This window comes from Muntiacus reevesi, chromosome 2, assembly GCF_963930625.1.
Source record: "Muntiacus reevesi chromosome 2, mMunRee1.1, whole genome shotgun sequence".
NCBI lineage: Eukaryota > Metazoa > Chordata > Mammalia > Artiodactyla > Cervidae > Muntiacus > Muntiacus reevesi.
Window position 1 is genome coordinate 156,557,806 of NC_089250.1, and position 22,077 is coordinate 156,579,882.

The 22,077-nt window shown below is 45.9% G+C and overlaps 1 protein-coding gene across 4 annotated transcripts in view; it reads right to left on the minus strand.

The window, feature by feature from the left end:
- AFAP1L2 (actin filament associated protein 1 like 2) overlaps positions 1-22,077 on the minus strand; it is a 115,988-nt gene that overhangs the window by 80,110 nt on the left and 13,801 nt on the right. Inside the window, exon 2 of one of the 4 annotated variants that reach the window (XM_065923384.1) lies at positions 18,130-18,252. The exons of the other annotated variants lie outside the window; for them this stretch is intronic. Coding sequence (XP_065779456.1) covers positions 18,130-18,252 — 123 coding nt within the window. The remainder of the gene's footprint in view (positions 1-18,129; positions 18,253-22,077) is intronic. 4 annotated transcript variants of the gene reach the window in all.

Below are 22,077 nucleotides of genomic sequence, written 5' to 3' on the forward strand. Positions count from 1 at the left end.
GGGGAGGACATTTTGTTGATTATTTCATAGACCTTAACATGCCCACCCCTTACATCTCCTAGGCAACATGACCCCAAACATCCTAGCTCAAGTCATAAATTTGAAACGCCTGCACATTATCATTGGATTTTTCTGAAACTTGGTCATTCAAGCAGAAAGGGAAAAAGTGTTTCTGGAAACTCTCTCCGTGAAACAAACAGTACAGCTGGCCAACCCTCTGGCACGGAACCATCCTGCCCCGGGCACCAGGCCTGCCCATGAGGACAGGTCTCACGTGGGGAGCTGCAGACATGCAGCTGCCCCGGGAGGGTCTTCACAGACACCCAGCTGAGGGATGGAGAGCTCAGTGTGTCCAGGAAGACTCTCTGAGAGGCTCCCCTTCCCCAGCCTTGGCCTCAACATAAAGGCCGGCGCTGCAAGCCTTGGCTCTGTGGGGCCCGTCTCGCTGGTTGGGGAGTAGCAGGGTTTGCTCCAGATTCGTTCCCAGATTTGTCTTTCGCTGCTCAGCACTTACACAGGAGCTGCCAGAGTCCTGAACTCACCCCCTCGCTGGATGATTCTAGAAGGAAAAAAAAAAAAAAATCCTGCAGCTGTTTCAATTTCTCCATCCTTGGAAAGACCTTCCAACTAGGAGCTGGAAGGGGCCCAGGGCTGATGTTGCATTCTGAAGAAACTGTTTCCTAGACAGATTTTAGAGAACTAGGTTTGTGGGATGATGGTGCTGGATATTCCATCCCTCCCAGCCAAGGGGTGGCCCACGGGAGCTGGCGTGCCCCATGGCAGTGGTGAGAAGGGAGTTTGTCACCAGGCCAGATGCTACCTGGTCTGATATTATTTCACCTTTGTCAGTGAGCTGACCTAGACACTGAGGCATTAGGGGGGTTACTGCCTCCTCTCCAGATCCTCTAGGACTGGGGTCAGCAAACGGTGACCCTCGGGCTGGACTGAGCCCACCCCCCCGTTTCTGTACAGCCCTCATGCTAAGAAAGTATTTCACATTTTTCAATGGTTGAAAGAATATTCAAAGAAGATGATTTTGTGACACCTGAAAATCATACACAATTTGAACTTCAGTGACCATAAATAAAGTTTTGTTAGAATGCAGTCACGCCCATTTGTTTACAGTCTGTGGCTGCTTTCGCACCACAGTGGGAGAGTTGAGTCACCACTGCACAGACCGTATGACTACAAATCCTGCAATATTTACTATCTGCCTTTTACAGAAAAGTCTTCTGGTCCCTTCCTTCTATAGCACACCGCTAGGAAAAAATCAAGGATCTTATGTAGGCACTACTCTAACAAGAGAAAGCACAAATTTCCTATTGGCAAAATTCAAAATACAGTAATTGAGTAACCGTTTTATAATACAGGTCAAACGCGAGTGAAAATCTTTTTATGGGTGGGAGATATTGTGCTCACTGGGCGCTCAGAGTAAGAGTTTCCTTTCACCAGATTGATTGCAAATGTGCATCTGTAAAAACCTTTCTTAGCTTGAAGGACACTGGCCAGTACAAAAACGAAGAAGACTTCAATTTTCTGATTTCTTATTTCAGTTCCATGAGAGTCTAATTGGGAATAAATATTAAACATTTGAAACTGGATTTGGGACAACAAAATATTACACGGTCAATTATATTGGTCCCTTCTATCCTTCCCTTACAAAAGTCAGCCTCTTAAAGGAACCACACACATTAAAACTTGTTGGCAAGATTGCGAGATCTGCCAGAGGAAGGGTCGTGTTTATTTATAAGCACTCTGACTTGTGACATAAACCTACATATACGGAGGTAGGGTAGGGGTGGTGAGTGCAATACAGAGACGTATGAAATGCTAGCTATATGTAAGGACTTCTAAATAAGAGAAGAGAAGGGAAAAATAACAGTTAAGTAATAGAACTAAACTCTGACACCAACACCGCTGCTACGGTAGCACGTGACTGGCCTGCCAACGAAGGAGACATAAGAGATGAGGGTTCGATCCTTGGGTGGGGAAGATCCCCTGGAGTAGGAAATAGCAACCCACTCCAGTATTCTTGCCTGGAAAACTCCATGGACAGAGGAGCTTGGCAGCCTACAGTATAGGGGTTGCAAAGAGTCGGACACGACTGATCATATAGTATTCAGTATTCATTTACTATAAATGCATTTTCTCCTGCAGGGGGAGGGAGTGTTCAGTTTCCTTTACCCAGAACTGAAGAACCTCTACAATCAATGCCCCTTTTGAAAGACAATCACGGCAATTGCTGATCAAAACCCACAAAGAAGATCACTCTGAAACTGTCACAGGGACTGAAACGACGCTCCCAACTCAAACCCTGATAAAGCAGTCGTTGAATGTGTTATATCCAGCACTGTCGACACTCAATTAAAAACACACATAATGACTTCAGCCCTATCCAAAGGATAGAAATATTGAAGATGTAAAAATAGAGAAACATGGGAAGAATAAAAGACCACCCAGGCAGAATCAGCCAGAGCCTGAGAAATCACTGGAGCTTCTGGGCCTCCCTAGAAGTCACCACCCACAAAGCCTTGAGCCAGGAGGAGCGGGAAGGAGACGATGGGGAAAGTCCAGGGGAATGGGCCCAGCACAGCCTTCACCTGCCTTTCTGATGAGGAGAAAAGGGCACTCTGCTGGGTGCCTTCAAGCATCACCAACGATATTATACAAGCAAGGTCATAATAAACAGAGAAAACGTTGCCTTTGGCCCACAGTTTGCTAATTCACACTTACCCCTTCACTCCTGCCCCTGGCTTCCCTAATCAAAGTGCACCTCTGAACAACCAAATGTGGGATGTCGTAAACTTCACCTTGACTAGCACACAAAGAGTTATCACTCAAGTTCAGTACATGGAATATTTTACCAGATTATTGAAAAGCCCAGCAGAGATGTTCCTTTTTCATGACTTTTCAGAGAAGCCAGTCTCAAGGTTAGGATCAAAGGTGGCACAAACCATGATCTGTAAACTAGATGACTGGAGTCCAATCAAGGACAATTCTGTGCTTCTTGAAAAGAAGCCATCACTGTGCTCATGTGCAGGACATGAACACTTGTGGACCATCTGCTGTATCATAGACATTGTACTATATACAACATGTATTCATTAAGGAGTACCCCTTTTCCATCCGTGGTCAGTGCTGTCTACAGGACCAAGATCTTGGCAAAATAGCAGTTAATAGAATAGAATGGTTATGAGTTTCCCCCCGTGTGATGATGGAATTATTCAATCACTAATTATTGAGCTTCTATTCTCCTCTAATCATTGAAAAAGCAAGAGAGTTCCAGAAAAAAAATTTACTTCTGCTTTATTGACTATGCCAAAGCTTTTGACTGTGTGGATCCCAACAAACTGTGGAAAATTCTTCAAGAGATGGGAATACCAGACCACCTGACCTGCTTCCTGAGAAATCTGTATACAGGTCAAGAAGCAACAGTTAGAACTGGACATGGGACAACAGACTGGTTCCAAATCGGGAAAGGAGTATGTCAAGGCTATATATTGTCACCCGGCTTATTTAACTTATATGCAGAGTACATCAAGCAAAGTGCCAGGTTGGATGAAACAAAAGCTGGAATCAATATTGCTGTGAGAAATATCAATAACCTCAGATATGCAGATGACACCACCCTTATGGCAGAAAGCAAAGAACTAAAGAGCCTCTTGATGAAAGTGAAAGAAGATAGTGAAAAAGTTGGCTTAAAACTCAACATTCAGAGAACTAAGATCATGCATCCAGCCCCATCACTTCATGGCAAATAGATAGGGAAACAATGGAAACAGTGAAAGACTTTATTTTGGGGGGCTCCAAAATCACTGCAGATGGTGACTGCAGCCATGAAATTAAAAGATACTTGCTCCTTGGAAGAAAAGTTAAGACCAACCTAGACAGCATATTAAAAAAACAGAGACATTACTTTGCCAACAAAGGTCCATCTAGTCAAAGCTATGGTTTTTCTAGTAGTAATGTATGGATGTGAGAGTTGGACTATAAAGAAAGCTAAGCACCAAAGAATTGATGCTTTTGAACTATGGTGTTGGAGAAGACTCTTGAGAGTCCCTTGGACAGCAAGGAGATCCAACCAGTCCATCCGAAAGGAAATCAGTCCTGAATATTCACTGGAAGGACTGATGCTAAAGTTGAAACTCCAATACTTTGGGCCACCTGATGTGAAGAACTGACTCACTAAAAAAGACCCTGATGCTGGGAAAGATTGAAGGCAGAAGGAGAAGGGGACGACAGAGGATGAGATGGTTGAATGGCATCACTGACTTGATGGACGTGAGTTTGAGTAAGCTCTGGGAGTTGATGATGAACAGGGACGCCTGGCATGCTGTAGTCCATGGGGTCGCAAAGAGTCGGACATGACTGAGAGACTGAACTGAACTGAGATACAAAGAAAAAAAAGTGTAAGATTTTAAGGCATTTCTATTTTTAAGAATAAGGCATTTCTACCCTCAAAAGCCTTCATTTCAACTCAACAAGATAGTGATGAGCCAACAGTGAGGGGAGCACAGAGAAAGGAGTATTTATTGGCCTGAAAGGCTTAGGGACCGAGCGTCACGCAAGTGGGCTCTATTTCAAAGGGACACTGAGAGTCCTCCCCGAGTCTGGGGCATCTGGGAGGGCTCATGTGTTTTCTGCAACAGTTCTCAGCAGTTGCTTCCCAAGAAACTAAACTATGGTTCTTCTGGGTCTTTGCTGGTGCCACACCTCCACGTGCTGTGAACCTATTTGCCAGCAACCGTCTTGGGCAAGGAGGGCTGTCACAGCAGAAGCAGAGCCTGAGTCAGGGGAAAGGGCCTTTAGAACGAGGATTCAAGTCACCAGGTGTCCCACTGCCTGCCAGGGGATTGCCCTGTTTGCAAAGAACATGAAAGAGAATTCTTCTTTCCATTACTCATGGCATTCACAAGGCAAGTTGCTTATGATTCTTTCTAATTTGAATGCTAAACATGTTTCCAAAATAAGCACTAGCTTTGTATTGACACAGAAATGGACTGGAATTTTCAGTCAGTAAGGTACAAAAGCATTTCATACTACTAAAGCTTGTACCTTTGTTAATCCTTACTAGTCCATAACCTTGTAGACACCTAGATGGAACAAGGAAAATGTGGGATGTGAAAGTCGCTCAGTCGTGCCTGACTCTCTGTGACCCCAAGGACTATACAGTCCATGGAATTCTCCAGGCCAGAATACTTTCCCTTCTCCAGGGGATCTTCCCAACCCAGGGACCGAACCTAGGTCTCCCACATTACAGGTGGATTCTTTACCAGCTAAGCTATGAGGGAAGCCCAAGAATACTGGAGTGGGTAGCCTATCCCTTCTTCGATCTTCCTGACCCAGGAATCGAAACGGGGTCTCCTGCATTGCATGCAGACTCTTAACCAGCTGAGCTACTAGAGAAGCCCACAGAAAAAGCGGGAACACCAAACACGGAAAAGGTGGGAACACACACTAAATTCATAGCCCTTCCCAGGGCAAACTGAGAAGCTTTCTATGAACAAATATTAAAAGTGCTGCCACTGTCTCCATTATCACTAGAGGCCAGGAGATTTAAAATCTAAATGAATATCTTCTAATACAAGGAACTACAAGTTCTACAAGAGAAAGGTAGAGTCTTTCTTGATTTGTTGTTGTTCAGTCACCCAGTTGTGTCCGACTCTTTGCAACCCCATGGACTGCAGCATAACAGGCCTCCCTGTCCCTCACCATTTCCCGAAGTTTGCCCAAGTTCATTGCTTCAGTGATGCCATCCAGCCATCTCATCCTCTGACGTCCCCTTCTCCTCCTGCCCTCAATCTTTCCCAGCATCAGGGACTTTTCCAATGAGTTTTCTGTTTGCATCAGATGACCAAAATTACTGGAGCTTCAGCATCAGTCCTTCCAGTGAGTATTCAGGGTTGATCTCCCTTAAGATTGACTGGTTTGATCTCCTTGCTCTCCAAGGGACTTTCAGGAGTCTTCTCCAGCACCACAGTTCAAAGGCATCAATTCTTTGGCATTCTGCCTTCTTTACTATCCAGCTCTTGCAACCATATGTGACCAATGGGAAGACCATAGCCTTGACTATATGGACCTTTGTCAGAAGAGTAATGTGTCTGCTTTTCAACACACTGTCTAGGTTTGTCATCGCTTTCCTGCCAAGAAGCAATCATGTTCAGATTTCATGGCTGCAGTCACCATCTGCAGTGATTCTGGAGTCCAAGAAGAGGAAATCTGTTATTGCTTCTACCTCTTCCCCTTCTATTTGCCATGTAGTAATGGGGCCAGATGCCATGATCTTAGCTTTTTAAATATTTAGTCTTAAGTTGACTCTTTCACTCTCCTCCTTCACCCTCATCAAGAGGCTCTTTAGTTCCTCTTTGCTTTCTGCTATTAGAGAAGTATCATCTGCATATCTGAGGGTTTTGATATTTCTCCCACCTATCTTGATTCTGGCCTGTAACTCATCCAGCCCAACATTTCTCATGATGTGCTCAGTGTATAGGTTAAAAAACAGGGTAACAGCAGACAGCCCTGTCATACTCCTTTCTTGATCTTGAACCAATCAGTTGTTCCATAGTGGGTTCTAACTGTTGCTTCTTGACCTGCATACAGGTTTCTCAGGTGACAGGTAAGATGGTCTGGTATTCCCATCTCTCTAAGAGCTTTCTACAGCTTGTCATGATCTACACAGTCAAACGCATAGTTGATGAAACAGAGAGAGATGTTTTTCTGAAATTCCCTTGTTGTTTCTATAATCTAGTAAATGTTGGCAATTTGAGAGTCTTTCTCCAAATGTACCACCTTCCAGACTGTCAGAGACCTCTGCTTCTAAAATGGTGCCTGAAATTAATAAGCCCCCCAAAACCAAAGCTAAGGGTCTGGAAGAGAAGTAATGACTTCCACTTCCCCGTTTCCCAAGATCCACAGTCTAAGAAGTTCTCTGAGGAAACCCATGGAGGAGCATTCCAGGCCTGCAGGGATGTTCTAGCCACCATGGAAGACCAAGAACACATCACTGGTCATCACTAGGGGGGGGTCAGGGCCAGTAAGCCCCAGACCCACCAATCCTGAGGAAGCACCTGCCCCTGGCATGGCTTGGACCAAGACATGCAGCAGATGGAGAAGCAGCGACATGAACTACGCCAGAAATACACACATCACCTACACCAGCTCCTCTGCCATGGTGATGTCGGACACAAAGTCAGCACAACCAGCATCCTCAAATCCAGGTCACCCTGACCCAGCCTAAATATCTTCTTTTCCTATGATAAAAAGCAAAGGACAAGTCACCCATCATCCAGCAGAACTGTTAAAACTTTGGAAGAGTTTTCCCATAAAACAAAGGTCTTTAGGGGATGTTAGGAAGATGGAGGAAGAGACAGACAGACATTTTTTCCTTTAGTGGAAGTTCTGAAATACTGAGGCAACTTGGATTGCATTTTTATTGCCACTTCCAGACAAAATCCTCCTGAGATTTGTTCTCCATGGGTTTACCCCACATTCCAACAACTGAATGCTTCCAGGGTGGTCACATGGTCCTCTCTTAATCCCATAACCCTCCGAACTCCGAGTGTTTGATGAAGTCTGAGGAAGTGAAAGTTAAGTAGGTCTTTTCCTTGAGTAAATCAGTTCCCTTGCCTTACAATTCCCCAGAGAGTGGAAATCAGCCAAGGTCAGGACAGTGAGTCTGCCTGGGAAGAGATGATTTCATTGGTTGGGACTTTATGGGGCTTGTATGTTTTATATGGCAAATACTCTGCTATCTTTTTGCAAGGGGGGAAAAAACAAAACAAAAACTCTATCCCTGGCAGGGATCTTGAGTCACACAATCTGGGGAGAGAATGTAGCTAACATCCAACCTTATTTCCCTACTGTCTGGAGTCTCAGTGGCAATTTAGTATTGAGGAATGATACGGTTTTATATCCAAGAGGCTTGCATTCCAAAGTGTGGGAGCTCTCTTCTGAAGGCTCATTTACCCTGGTCATTCCATAATGAGGAAGCAGACACTGGCCCCAGGGAAGACCCTGGGTGAATTCACACCCACTGCCTTGGAATGCCTCTCCATTGACAAGGCACCCAAGTGCACCTGACCCAGAACTTTTTGAAGACAACCTGTATGCCCTGGTTCAGTCCCCGGGTCAGAAAGAACCCCTGCGGTAGGAAATGGAAACCCACTCTGGTATGTCTGCCTGGAAAATTCCATGAACAGAGGAGCCTGATGAGGTGCCACCCCCATGGGGTCATGACTTAGTGCACACACACACACACACACACACACACACACACTGTCTGTCCCAAAGCCTTGGATTCCTCGTGTCTCTAATGGGAAGGCAAAGCTCTATCTACCCTCACAGAATTGTAAAGTCAAATAAGATAATTCACCTAACAACACTTGTCAGAGGCATGGCAATGAGAACTCTTATTTCCTACAAGCTTCTTGGTGGCAGGAGCAATGTTGGATTTGATTTGTACAAACTCTAACTCTGTATTGCATATAGATCAGGGTTTAATAAATGCCGGTGATGAGTGCATCTTTTAAAAAATTAAGAGTGAAGGAATATGTCACAAAGCTAAAGCAGTGTGGCAATGACATGTGAATGGACAAACAGATCAACCAAAAAGACAAAAGTGCACAGAATGTGTGTGCGCTAAGTCACTTCAGTTGTGTCTGACTGTGTGTGACCCCATGGACTGTAGCCTGCCAGGCTCCTCTGTCCGTGGGATTCTCCAGGCAAGAATATGCTAGTGGGAAAGAATCTGCCTGCCAATGCAGGAGACATAAGAGACACAGGTTTGATCCCTGGGTCGAGGAGATCCCTGGAGAAGGGCATGGCAACCCACTGCAGTATTCTTGGCCTGGAGAATCCCCTGGACAGAGGAGCCTGGAGAGCTATGGACATTGCGGGGAAAAAAATAGATAAGTGAAAAACACTGTTCATACACGAGGGTAGCCATCTGGAAAAACAGACATTTAGATCTCTATGTCATAACTTATGAAGAATTTCAAATTGTACAAAAACTTAGTACATGAAAAATATGATCACAAAAGTATTAGGAGAAAATACAACTGATGGAAATGTAAAATGTTTAGTCACTTTGAAAACAGTCTGGCAGTTCCTCAAATGAGTAAACAAAGTTACCTTATAAGCCAGGAGTTCTACTACTAGGTATATACTCAAGAGACAAAACAAAACCATATCATAAAAATCGATATATAAATACTTACAGCAACATTATTCATAATAGCCAAAAAGTGGAATGTTCATCAACAGATTAATAGATAAACAAGGTATGTTACAGCTATCCATAGACATACAATGGAATATTTGGTTATGAAAAGGAATGAAGTATTGATAATAATACAACTCAAACTTTAAAAACATGCCAAATTAAAGAAGCCAGTCACAAGTGTCTACATATTATGTGATTCTACTCATGTGAGAATCCAGCAAAGGAAACTAGATTAGTAGTTACTTACAGCTGGGGGAAGGAGCAGGGAGAGAATGGAGGAAAGTGGGTGTCAGCCTAAGCATAAGGGAATTTTTTATTTTTTATCAGATGATGAAATGTTCTAAAATTGTGGTGATGGTTTCACATATCTATGAATATGCAAAAAACCCACTGAATTATATACTTTAAATGTAAGTTGTATGGTATGCAAATGACATCTTGATAAGGCTGTTTTGAAAAAGAAGAAAAAAATATTTTTTAAAGTAGAATTCTAGGGGAAGACTTTCTAAGTATGAGAAAAATCCATAAAAGGAGATAAATTTGACCACACACATACAAAAAGTTCTACTTTAGAAAAATAAACATAAAAGCAAGTCAAAAGACAAGAAACTGGGCAGTGGGGAAGATGGTGCAAATTTGAAGCTTGTATCCAAAGGGTTAATTCTCTTACCATATAAAAAGTGCCTACAAAATGAATTAAAAGCCCAACAACCCAAGAGAGAAATGAGCACACGCACATATACGTGAATGGCTTGTAAACATACAAAAGGATGCTCAACTTTCCTTATAAAGAGAGAGAGATACCATAGAGAGCGAGCTTTGGCCACTCTGATAGGCGAAGGTGAAAAAGTGTAATAATACATCATGCTGATGAGGGTGTAAGAAAACAGACACTCTGACACTTTGCCGACGAGCATAAAAAGGACACAACTTCACAAGAGGCTATTTATCTAGTCAAACTGTAAATGCACATATCCTTTGACCCAGCAATTTTGCTTCTGAGACTTCAACCTGAGATGAGATCCTTGATGTATGTGAAATGACCTGCATGCAAGGAAGTTCATGGTGACACTGTTTGTTAGAGCAAAAGATTGGGAAAGAACTTAAATGCTCAAGAATGATAAATTATGCTGTCTCCATATAAAGGAAACACACGGCAGCATTAGAAAGTAATCAGCAGATCTACCAGGAAAGAACTCCAGGAAACACCCTTAACTGAAATGAGAATGTGAACAGTGGGTACGCCACATTTGTGGGAAACGGGGACGTTATATTTACATGTCTGTGTTGGTCACTCAGTCGTGTACAACTCTTCGCAACCCCCTGGACTGTAGCCCACCAGGCTCCTCTGTCCATGGAATTCTCCAGGCAAGAACACTGGAGTGGGTTGCCATTTCCTTCTCCAGGAGATCTTCCCCACCCAGGAGTTGAAACAAGGTCTCCTGCATCGCAGGTAGATTCTTGACTGTCCCAGCCACCAGGGAAGCCCAAGAACATTGGAGCGGGTAACCTATCCCTTCTCCAGGGGAACTTCCTAACCAGTAATCAAACTGGGGTCTCCCGCATTGCAGGCAGATTCTTTACCAGCTGAGCAACCAGGGAAGCCTGTATACCTACATAGCTGCTTCTATATGCACTTTTTTTTTTGAAGGATATATAAAACTGAAGCAGGGCTTGCTTCCAGGAAGGGAAAGTGAGTAAACAGGAGTAAGAGGGAGGTTTACTTTTTACTCTACCCTTTTGCTTTTTAAGACACCACGGGAGTGGGGGTGGGGGACTTCCCCAGTGGTTCAGTGGTTTAGACTCCACACTCCCAGTGCAGGGGACCTGGGTTTGATCCCTGATCAGGGAACTAGATCCCACAAGCTACAACTAAAGATCTCACATGACACAACAAAGATTCTTCATGCTGCAACTGAAACCCGGTGCAACCAAAAAACAAAACCAAATCACAGCGAAGAAGAAGAGAAAAAAGGACAGGGCCAAGGGGAAGTGAGAGAGGGTAAGAGTGGAGGGAAGAAAAGAAGGAGGGAAGAAACGGACAGTTAGGATTACTGCAGGGAGAAAGAAAAATATTTGGCTAAATATATCCTTGACAGATAATATCATTGAGGATGGAATTCTAGGGATTTTCAGATTATAAATTTCTGCTACATATGCATATTTGATAATAACATGTATGACTTTTGCCACAAAAAAAGACATAAAATTACTACATGAACTCCTTACAGAGCAAAATAACAGTTTGAAAAATGTAGCTGCTATTTACACTATTTTAAAGTAACTTCATCAGAAAAAAAATGAAAATAACAAAAAGGGAAAGAAAGACCGAGCTTGCCTAGTTGGGCCCTTTTATCTCTGGCTTGGAATGCTGATCTTTTATCTTTGTTCTGGAAAGTCAGCAGAGATGCAAGTGCAGAGGGGAGGTTGGAGGCAGAACTTGGTGGAAGGGGGTCCTGTGGACGCCCAGCCTGAGGCTGGCAGTGCTGAGATACCCACTCCCAGCCCCAAGGCCAGAAGCCCTCACTGGTTCTACCTAAGTCTCTTCCCCACCCTCTCCTTCTCCATCATCCCTTCTGATCTGGCTATAGGAGCAATGAAGCAGATAGATTCTGGCAAGGAACCAGGGTCAGGGTCTTTTCGAATGAGTCAGCTGTTCGCATCAGGTGGGCAAAGTATTGGAGCTTCAGCGTCAGTTCTTCCAATGAATATTCAGCGTTGATTTCCTTTAGGACCTTCTAGAAGGCAGTACTGGAGAGGTGGACTCCTTCACAATTATGCAGGGCCTTTCTCAGCAGCCATGAACCCCATCCTTCTCTCTCTTTCTTGCTGCCTCCAGCCTCCCAAGCTCCATGGCTGTTAGGAGGCTTCCTTTGCTGAATCAATGGCATCTTGTCTGTGGTCTTGACCCAGCTCCAAGTGATGAACCAACTTCATTGGGAGTGTCTGCTAAGGGCTCTCTGAGAAGGGCCATTGTTCCCCCTACACTTGTCCAAAGCCTCCATTTAGGGACGGCTGTGAGCATGGATGGAGGACATTCATCACCGGGAACATTTGCCAACAAATGAGAGACAGCTGTTGGGCTCCAAGGGCGTGTGGCTGAATGTTGCCTGTGGTGAGATTTATTTTTCCAAATGAGAGTAGCCTCACTTATCTTTTCTCCTTTCAAATTCTAAGATATGGGGGAAATGCTCACCTTCTCCCTTACAGGTCGTAATCCATGGCCATCCCACTAATCACATGGTGTGCAAGGTATCCTGGGAGCACGTTAGCAAACCGACAATATGCATGCTGCACCCACAGCTGCCTCCAGGCCCACAGGGAGAGGTGGCCAGGGACCATGCCTTGCCTCTCCTGACCCTCCATGTGCCCACAGCAGGGCGGGGTCCGCACACTCAGCAAGGACTCCTGAAGGCTGGTTGGAACGAGGCAGATGAGAAACTGGGCAGAAACTCCTGGGAATTACCAGGGACAAAGCGAATGCCCACTTATGTGCCAAACACTCTGCTGTGCATCTTAGGGGCTATAAAATTAGCTATGGAGACATGGCAGGGATACGAGGAACAGAGACCATATAAGCCAGCCCAGGGGAGTGCTGACTGGGTCCCACTGGAGCCTGAACAGCTAGAACCAGATGTGATCAGTGCGAGCTGGCTTCCCGAAGCAGGGGTTGGTGGATGAGGTGGGTGGGAGTATGAAGGGGAGGAGGGATGGGAGCACACATCCCCTGTCATAAAGAACAGCAGAAGCATAGGTCCAGCCAGGCCAGCTAAGGATACAAGAGGGAGTCAGGACACCCAGAAGCCAGGCACACAGAGGAGTCTGCTTTTAGAAAAGACTATTTCATCAGCCAGGGTTCTCTGTAGAGACAGCCAAGCTTCAGCTGTGAGCAATGCTGGGGAATCCTCCTCCCCATCCCATAGGGATAGACCAAGATGCATCCAGGAGACGCAACACCCCATTTAACAACAGATTTCAATACGGATGCAGCTGGTTTGAAGCCATCTGAGGATGGAGACCATGTCTAGCTTGATCAAGCTACACCAGGAAACAGAATGCATTCTGGAGTCTGATGGAGCTGGGTTTGGATCCTGCCGGACTGACAATGAGGTTTTGCTTGGGCTGCATCTGGCTTCAATTTCCTCCATCCACAGAATAAGGACAATAATGTTTACTGCTGGATTCCTGCCGCCCCGCCCCCACACCCAGTTCTGATTCTGCGCGCCTGGAATAAGATGAAAGTGTCTGATGGAAAAGCTCTGGGAAGCCTCTTATTAACATTCTCAGCTCAGCCTTACTCAGGGAAGCAAGTCTCTGCATTCCAGGGGACTTCTCCCCCAGCAAAGCAATGCCAAGAATGTCATGGAGGATTCAAAGATGCTTCTCCTATCACAACTCTCCCGGGCATGTGGCTTCCCCAGGGAGGCTACAGGTGCCTGTTGGAGGGTGCAGTAGTGGCAGGTGGCAGGTTCTCACTGCCACCTCCCAGGAGGATTCAGGGATTAAATGAGATGATGAGAACAAAATGTCCAGGGGAGAGAGGCTACCGCTGAGCCTGTGAACACAGCCACTACCAGATGCAGGCAGTGGGACTTACACTGGGCTGAGAGCCTGAAAAGTCACCTTCCAGTAGAAACAGCTTCTTAGTCGGTAGCTGTGTGACACTTAAGGCTCAGGCCCTCAGTTACCCCATGGAGAAAACCACTCCCAAGATTTCTGACACATCTCACTGGGCTATCCGTGGAAGGTAAAAATGGAACATCCACTGAAATAAGAAGATACTGGTATTAATCATTGCTTTTCCATAATCACTATAACCACTCTTGTTAGTTGCTCAGTTGTGTCCGACTCTTTGAGACCCCATGGACTGCAGCCCACCAGGCTCCTCTGTCCATGGGATTCTCCAGGCAAGAATAATGGGAGTGGGGATTTTCTTCTCCAGGGGATCTTCCCGACCCAGGGATCAAACCTGGGTTTTCTCACATTACAGGCAGATTCTTTACCATCTGAGCCACCAGGAAAGTTTTCATAATCACTATAATCACTCTTGATGCTCCACTTAAAAATCAAGAAGGTGGCAGCCGCTGGAGGATCAGGGAGAGTGGAGAAAGTCAGAATTGATGGACAGGGGGGCACCCCTCCCTGCCCTCCCTGAGGGAAGCAGTGCTGGAAGTCAGGAGAGGTCAGGCGTGTGTGTCCTCAGCAGCCCAGCCCTACCCAGGGAGCAGCTGCCAGGAGGCCCAAGGCTCCCTGGGCCCAGCGGGACCCCGCTGCCAGGCCAGCGAGCAGTAACCTGGGATGAGTGTCTCTGAGCAAATGTTCTCATGGGGTTGCAACTGGTATTCAGGCGATGTGGACACCGGTTGCCCATGACTGCAGAGAGCTTGTCACCCTCATCTCACAGATGGCTCTCACCCCGGAAGGGTCCACTGCCTACAGGACTGACATGAACTTCACCAGCTCTTACTGAGACGTCACTGCTGACTGTGATTCCACATCTCACCGTCCTTCTCAGCAGCCAATCTCAAACATGTTCCCACCATGACCAAGAAAGCCCAACTTTTGGCCAGGATTGAGAACTACTCAGGCACAACTAGCAAATGCCTAAGGAAGCACCATGAACTTCCCTTTGCCTGTTATGCAATTCCCAGTTCAGCACTGAAAAAAGTCACTTTCGTATATGTTCAGTGTTTTCTAGATTTCAGGACACTCTCATGCATGCTTTTCATTCGACTTCCCAACAAGCCTGGGATGGGAGTAGAGTGGTGATTATTATAGATGGGGTCCCAGAATCAGACATGACTTAGTGATTGAACAACAACAAAAATTGAGGCCGGGGTGACAGAGGAGTAACGAGGCACAATGTTCTCATACCAATGGGTTCAGAACCAGTAAATGGCTCGTCTAAAAAAATCAGCTTGCCCCTCCCCAATACTAATGGTTGACATTTCTGAAAGCAAAGGTTTCAGGCATCAGAAATAAACATGGAAGACCTATGGCAAATTCAACCCAGTGTCTCGTTCCACCACCACCTACCACCTATAACTAGCATCGTGGGGCTCTGACCATGTGCTGTACCTACAGAGAAGTACAAGATTTCACTCAGTTCTTATAAACTTCTAAGGAAGAGGGTAATCAGTCCCCTTCAGATAAAGAAAGGAGGGCTCAGAGAGGGCAAGTAACTGCTCGACACTGCAAGTGTGCAAGCTGGATACGAACCAGGTCAGCATAAACCTGCCACTTTCAACTGTGATTATATTCACTGCAATTGGCACAGGCCAGAAATAAAGCATCCAAGGCCTCTTAGAAGGAGAAGCAATACAGAGATGTTGGGTCAAATGGAGATCAAACAGCTGCTTTCCTTCCGTGGCTTTGCCTGGTGGGAAGGATGCGAGATCATCAATTGTGAACCTCAGGCACCTGTCCTATACCTGCTACCAATGGGCTGTGTACCTGTGGACTTTCTCTGTGCCCAATCCCCACCTCAGAGTCCCTTTCACTGAAGTGTGGAACACTGGAATAGGTCTGTAGCACCTCAATCTCTTCAGAGAAGTATGAAGAATATTCTTTTAGGATGTGCTTGGATTTTTGCTGTGGAATAGAAGACTGGTGGTAACCTACCCATTTGTAAGAGGCAGTGGGTGACTGGGAAGCTAAATTTGGACCGCTTGTGAAGCGCTCTCAGGATACAACCCAAACTGCCAGCTCTTCAACCTCATCCCTCTCCACCATTCCTGTTGCTGATGGTCCGCTCCCAGGCCCCATCCCCTAAATCCATATCATACAAGGTCTTGATGATCTCAGGACCTTTGCACCTACTGTTCTCTTTGCCTGGAACTCCCAACCCTCTTCTCCACATAGCAGCTTCTCTCTCATTTAGATCTCAATCCAAATGTCATCTCAGAGAGATTCTCTGTGATCACCCCTGGCAGATGTTGGGACCACTCCCTCCCCCCTGCCAATTACTTTCACAACATTCTGTTTTTCATGTTACTTACTACTATCTTTTTTTTGCTTTTCCTTTTCTTTTTTTTTTTTTAGTTTCAGTACTTTTTTTTTCATTTATTTTTATTTGTTGGAGGCTAATTACTTTACAATATTGTAGTGGGTTTTGTCATACATTGACATGAATCAGCCATGGATTTACATGTATTCCCCATCCCGATCCCCCCTCCCACCTCCCTCTCTACCTGATCCCTCTGAGTCTTCCCAGTGTACCAGGCCCGAGCACTTGTCTCATGCATCCAACCTGGGCTGGTGATCCGTTTCACTATAGATAATATACATGTTTCGATGCTGTTCTCTCGAAACATCCCACCCTCGCCTTCTCCCACAGAGTCCAAAAGTCTGTTCTGTACATCTGTGTCTCTTTTTCTGTTTTGCATATAGGGTTATTGTTACCATCTTTCTAAATTCCATATATATGTGTTAGTATGCTGTAATGTTCTTTTATCTTTCTGACTTACTTCACCCTGTATAATGGGCTCCAGTTTCATCCATCTCATTAGAACTGATTCAAATGAATTCTTTTTAATGGCTGAGTAATATTCCATGGTGTATATGTACCACAGCTTCCTTATCCATTCGTCTGCTGATGGGCATCTAGGTTGCTTCCATGTCCTGGCTATTATAAACAGTGCTGCAATGAACATTGGGGTGCACGTGTCTCTTTCAGATCTGGATTCCTCAGTGTGTATGCCCAGAAGTGGTATTATATGGCAGTACTAGTTCCAGTTTTTTAAGAAATCTCCACATTGTTCTCCATAGCGCTGTACTAGTTTGCATTCCCACCAACAGTGTAAGAGGGTTCCCTTTTCTCCACACCCTCTCCAGCATTTATTGCTTGTAGACTTTTGGATAGCAGCCATCCTGACTGGCATGTAATGGTACCTCACTGTGGTTTTGATTTGCATTTCTCTGATGATGAGTGATGTTGAGCATCTTTTCATTACTTACTACTATTTGAAAGTATCCTTTTTTATTGCCTTTTTGTTGGTGGTTTTGTGTTTTTTTTTTTTTTTTTTTGGCCCTGCTATGCAGCATGTGGGGTCTTAGTTCCTCAACCAGGGATCAAACCCATTCTCCCTGCAGTGGAAGCATGAAGTCTTAACCACTGAACCACCAGGAAGTCCTGAAAGTACCCTTTTTAGAACTGTGCTTGCCTGCTCATGGTCTGCCTTCTTCCTCTAGAATGTAAGCTCCATTAGGACGGAAGCCTCATTAACACTGTGTCCAGCTTTAATCTCAGCATCCTGATGACACCTGACACACGACGAAGCTCACAAGTGCCCACAGTGTGAACACCTCGAAATCCGCCCATTGCGTGTGTGTGCTCAGTCCTATTCACTCTTCACAGCCCCACAGACTGTGGCCCACTAGGCTCTTCTCTCCATGAAATTTTCCAGGCAAGAATACTGGAGTGAGTTCCCATTTCCTTCTCCAGAGGATCTTCCTGACACAGGGATCAAACCCAATCTCCTGAGTCTCCTGCATTGGCAGGCAGATTCTTTACCTCTGCGCCACCAGGGAAGCTGAGACCCTGGGGCTGATGCTTGAACTTGAAAGAACAGAAATGATGATCTGCATTGTTCCTTCACTGAGGCACACACATTCCAGTGAACCCAGGAACAAGCAATGCAGGTCTAGAGACTGGGGTGGTTGTAGTGGGTGACAACTGGACTTGGTCAATAAATGGAAGGTCAGATGAAGAACAGGTTGAAAAAAGACATCAGTGCAAGAGAAAGAATGATGGGAAAGCAATCAAACCAGCAGAGGCCAAATTAGGGATCTGTCCCTTTTCTGAAAACCTGAAGCCTTGGTTCTTGGCTTTTACACACAGTTGAATTTGCAGCCCCCTCCTCCCCAACTAAGCCACACCCAAAAGAGTCAGTTCTTCTGCCCACACTCACAAGACCCCGGGCAGCTCCAGGTTCTGCTTCCTGGGCCCAGGCAGCCTTGCAGAGCACAAACTTGGGCAGAGCAGAATTGCGCAGTGGTCTCCCTGGTCCAAGCGCAGCCAGTAAAGAATCCGCCTGCAATATAGGAGACCGGGGTTCAATCCCTGGGTCAGGAAGATCCCGTGGAGAAGGAAATGGCAACCCCCTCCAGTATTCTTGCCTGGGGCATTCCATGGACAGAGGAGCCTGGTGGGCTCCCTGGTCTGAATGGCTCTTTACCACACACATCTTTGGATCTCAAAAAGACTTAAAAGACAAATAGATCTATTTCAAGTAGATATAGAGATGGAACAAAAAATTTCAGGGCCAAATTTGTCCAGGTCAAGGAGACCCCAGACCTGTTGTGGAAGAAGCAATTGCTCTCATTAGAATGCACTGATTTTGAGTGAATATTTCCATCTTCTTGGTGGACAGAAGCAAAAATGAACTGCTGTACAGAGTCTAGCAACTTTGTGTCCAATAAACCACGTACTGGAAAAATCCAATTCTAATGCCTTCAAGAGTCAATCTGATAAACCTGTGGACATCAGCTCTAGGCTGTGACCTGTATGTACTTATTAGCAATCTGAACCCAAAGATGACTCCAGGTGCTCAGAGTGGCTAGAAGTGGGAGTGAAAAATAAGAACCATTAAAAGCCAGCTCTACCATCCCAGGCTTATCTGAAGCAGGGTTGTAAGCATCCCCGTCCCTCATGACCATATAGGCTGCTAATCACTGCTACAGGTCTTTGGTGTGTATCATAAAGGTGGTCCGTTATCACAACCTCATGAGCAGAGTGTCTCAGACAGCCCAACAATTAATGAGCAAGAAATGGCCTCGCACTAACTCTTCTGCACGGCAGTGAGATGAGTACCTGCCCCCTCCACTTCTCCACAGCACATTGCTTGCACTCCTGGCTGTTGCCATCACCACGCCAATTGTGGCATCAACAGGTGACAAGCAAACTCTTACCAATGTCCCTTCATCCCCATATCCCATTACCCACCACCCAACAGAGATGATGGTCTGTTGGGTCAGCCAAAAAGTTCACTTGGGTTTTTCCAGCCCATCTTACAGAAAAATCTGAACAAGCTTTTGGGCCAACCCAATACTGCATACTTTTTCGTTTGTATGTGTTTCTGCTCCATATGTACTGCTCTATGAATTTTTGTAGCCTGAAATGCTGCAACTGTCAAGTGTGCTATTCTGCTTCTCACCTTCCCGTCAGCACTATCTATGCCTCAAAGAGCCCTCTATTTTTCTGGATGGACATCTAACTCATTGCTTCTACTGCTGCATAATTTTCTAGAATGTACATCTGCTGTCATCATTCACCCAGACACCAAGACCACTTCCCGCTCCTCACCACCGCAAATAACACTGCAAAGGTCATTTTCAACCCTGCCTAGAGCGGGCCCATGCAGAAAGTTCTGAGTGTTCTGAGAACCCTCCTGCAGTCCTTCACTTCCGCCAGCCTCCTGAGTGGCTGTTCCGGCTGGTTTGACTCTGATGAGTTAAGGAGCCCAAGTGAGCTCCTTCAGGTGCTCATTAACATTTTGGAGGCTCCATCACCTGTAAACTCCCATTTACACCCTTTATTCACCTTCTTTTCTGCTGAAATTTCTGCCTTTTTCTGGCTGATGTGCATCACTTCCTTGTATATTCTAATTGTTAACCCCCTGAAGCTTTTAGATTGTAAATATCTTTCTTTTCTTTCATCTGCCTATTACCTTTATCAGGATGCCCACTAATAACCAGAAGGCCTTCACTTCGATGCAATCAAACTTAGAAAGCTTGAGGACGACAACCATTTCTCAATCACACAATCCCATACATGAGCACTGACAGTACATCACCCATGCAGTTAGGCGCTCTGACACAAAGAGGAATGATGGCTTTTGACCTTTGATCTTTCAGTCTCCTGGGCACACAGACTTTCCATCAATTGTAATATGGACCCAATGACTGTGGCAGGTCATGTAAGGTGCAGGAAGGGGTTAAAGGCTTCAAGGGGTCGGGGTCAAGGTCAAGGCTGCGTGACCCTTGCAGATAAGCCTGGCTGGCAGTCTTGAGGGGAGAACATTCCGGGTCAAAGGAACAGCATTTGCCAAGGTCCAATTTGGGAAAGCACAAGGAATCCAGAATGGCTGAGACTTAGAACAAGGTGAGAAATAGCCACAGGAACTGCACAAATAGGCATGGCCGACTGCAGAAGGAGCTCGGATTTTTTCCAGCAGCACACATCTTCCCACTCTACTCAGAGAGTTGCTTTAGACACTGCCTGCATTCAAGAAAGAGGGTGTGGGTCAGGGATCCTAAGAAATCTGGGCTCACCTTAGCTACAGAGCAAGGTGTTAAAGTCTAAGAGAAACCCAGAGACATAATATTCTAGAAGGAAAAGGTCATTAGCATTCAAGTTAAGCTACCAAGGTCGCTAAGAGACACCCATTGGATAGATCTAGATTATCCTGAATGAAATGAAGACTTCCCTTCCTGGCCTCAGCCAGAAGCTGCTCCGGCTGCAGCTCTTGCCTTGACAAAAGTTCTCAGCCACAGAATTCCCCAACTGCCAAGTGTACTTGTGCCGGAAATGTACCGAAGAAAGTCATTAGTGACACAGCAGAATCTCACCCAGGACCCCACCAGGACCTCTGCCAGCCAGCTGTTTCCTCCTGCAGCTAAACCATTTTTACACCCAGTAATGGTGATGTTTTAAGGGGGGGAAAAAAGCCATTTGTAGACAATAGTTCGCTCCAAGCTGTTTGACTGGTCTTATTATTTCCAGCCAGAGAAGAAATCCATAAGCATAGATAAAGGCACAGAGGAAAGTCGTGCAAGATTCAGGGAGGGGCTAAGGCCTAGGGGAGGGGGAGGGGTCGAGGTGTCAAGGCCGAGTGAGCCATGATGGATAAGCGTGGCATCTACCCAGCAGAACATGTCCTCTTTGCACTCTCACTTTCTTCCAACCTGCCTCAGCCTCCTGGGGGGCAGAAAAATAAACCTTGTTGTAGGACATCAATCTTATTCTTTAAAGGCATTGCTGCTGCTGCCGCTAAGTCGCTTCAGTCATGTCCGCCTCTGTGCGACCGCACAGACGGCAGCCCACCAGGCTCCTCCATCCCCAGGATTCTCCAGGCAAGAACACTGGAGTGGGTTGCCATTTCCTTTTCCAATGCATGAAAGTGAAAAGTGAAAGTGAAGTCGCTCAGTCGTGTCCGACTCTTCACGACCCCATGGACTGCAGCCCACCAGGCTCCTCCGTCCATGGGATTTTCCAGGCAAGAGTACTGAAGTGGGTTGCCACTTCCGTCTCCAGTTTAAAGGCACCAAGTAAATAGCTTTAGTAAATTTCAAGAAAATGGAGCTGATCGTCACCTGCCATCTCTTCCCCAAGACACACACACACACAACCAAAGCATGCCTGATGCCAGTGAAATGAATGAGCTTATCAGCTTCTCTCCCCAGTTGATACATATGTTAAGAGCTGCAAGGGTGCAAAGAGGGGGGAAGCCAGACCCCCAACATTAGTGCCCCCCTACATTCTCCAACAGACCTAAGGTGTCCTCTGACACAGCCCCTGCTCTGACTTCCAATTGTCCTTCTAGGGCCAGGGAGGTAACCAAGTGCCCAAAGCCGCCTACACACACTTTAGAGGCCTCCTGCTTAGAACAAGAGGCTCCCGCCTGCCAGTTGCCAAGCCTGCCTCAGGAGTCTAGCTGCACTTGAGAAACGAGGCTGAAACTGACCTGAAACTTGCCCTGGTTAGCGGCCTGGTTTTCACACATAGAATGGGGGCCTTTATCTCTGCTCCTCTCATCCACAGCATCACGTCAGTGCCTCCCTGCAGACTTGGGGCCTTCACCTCAGGGTCAGACGAGTAGAAATCCTACTCACTTATGAAAGAGCCCCTCCCCCAGCCT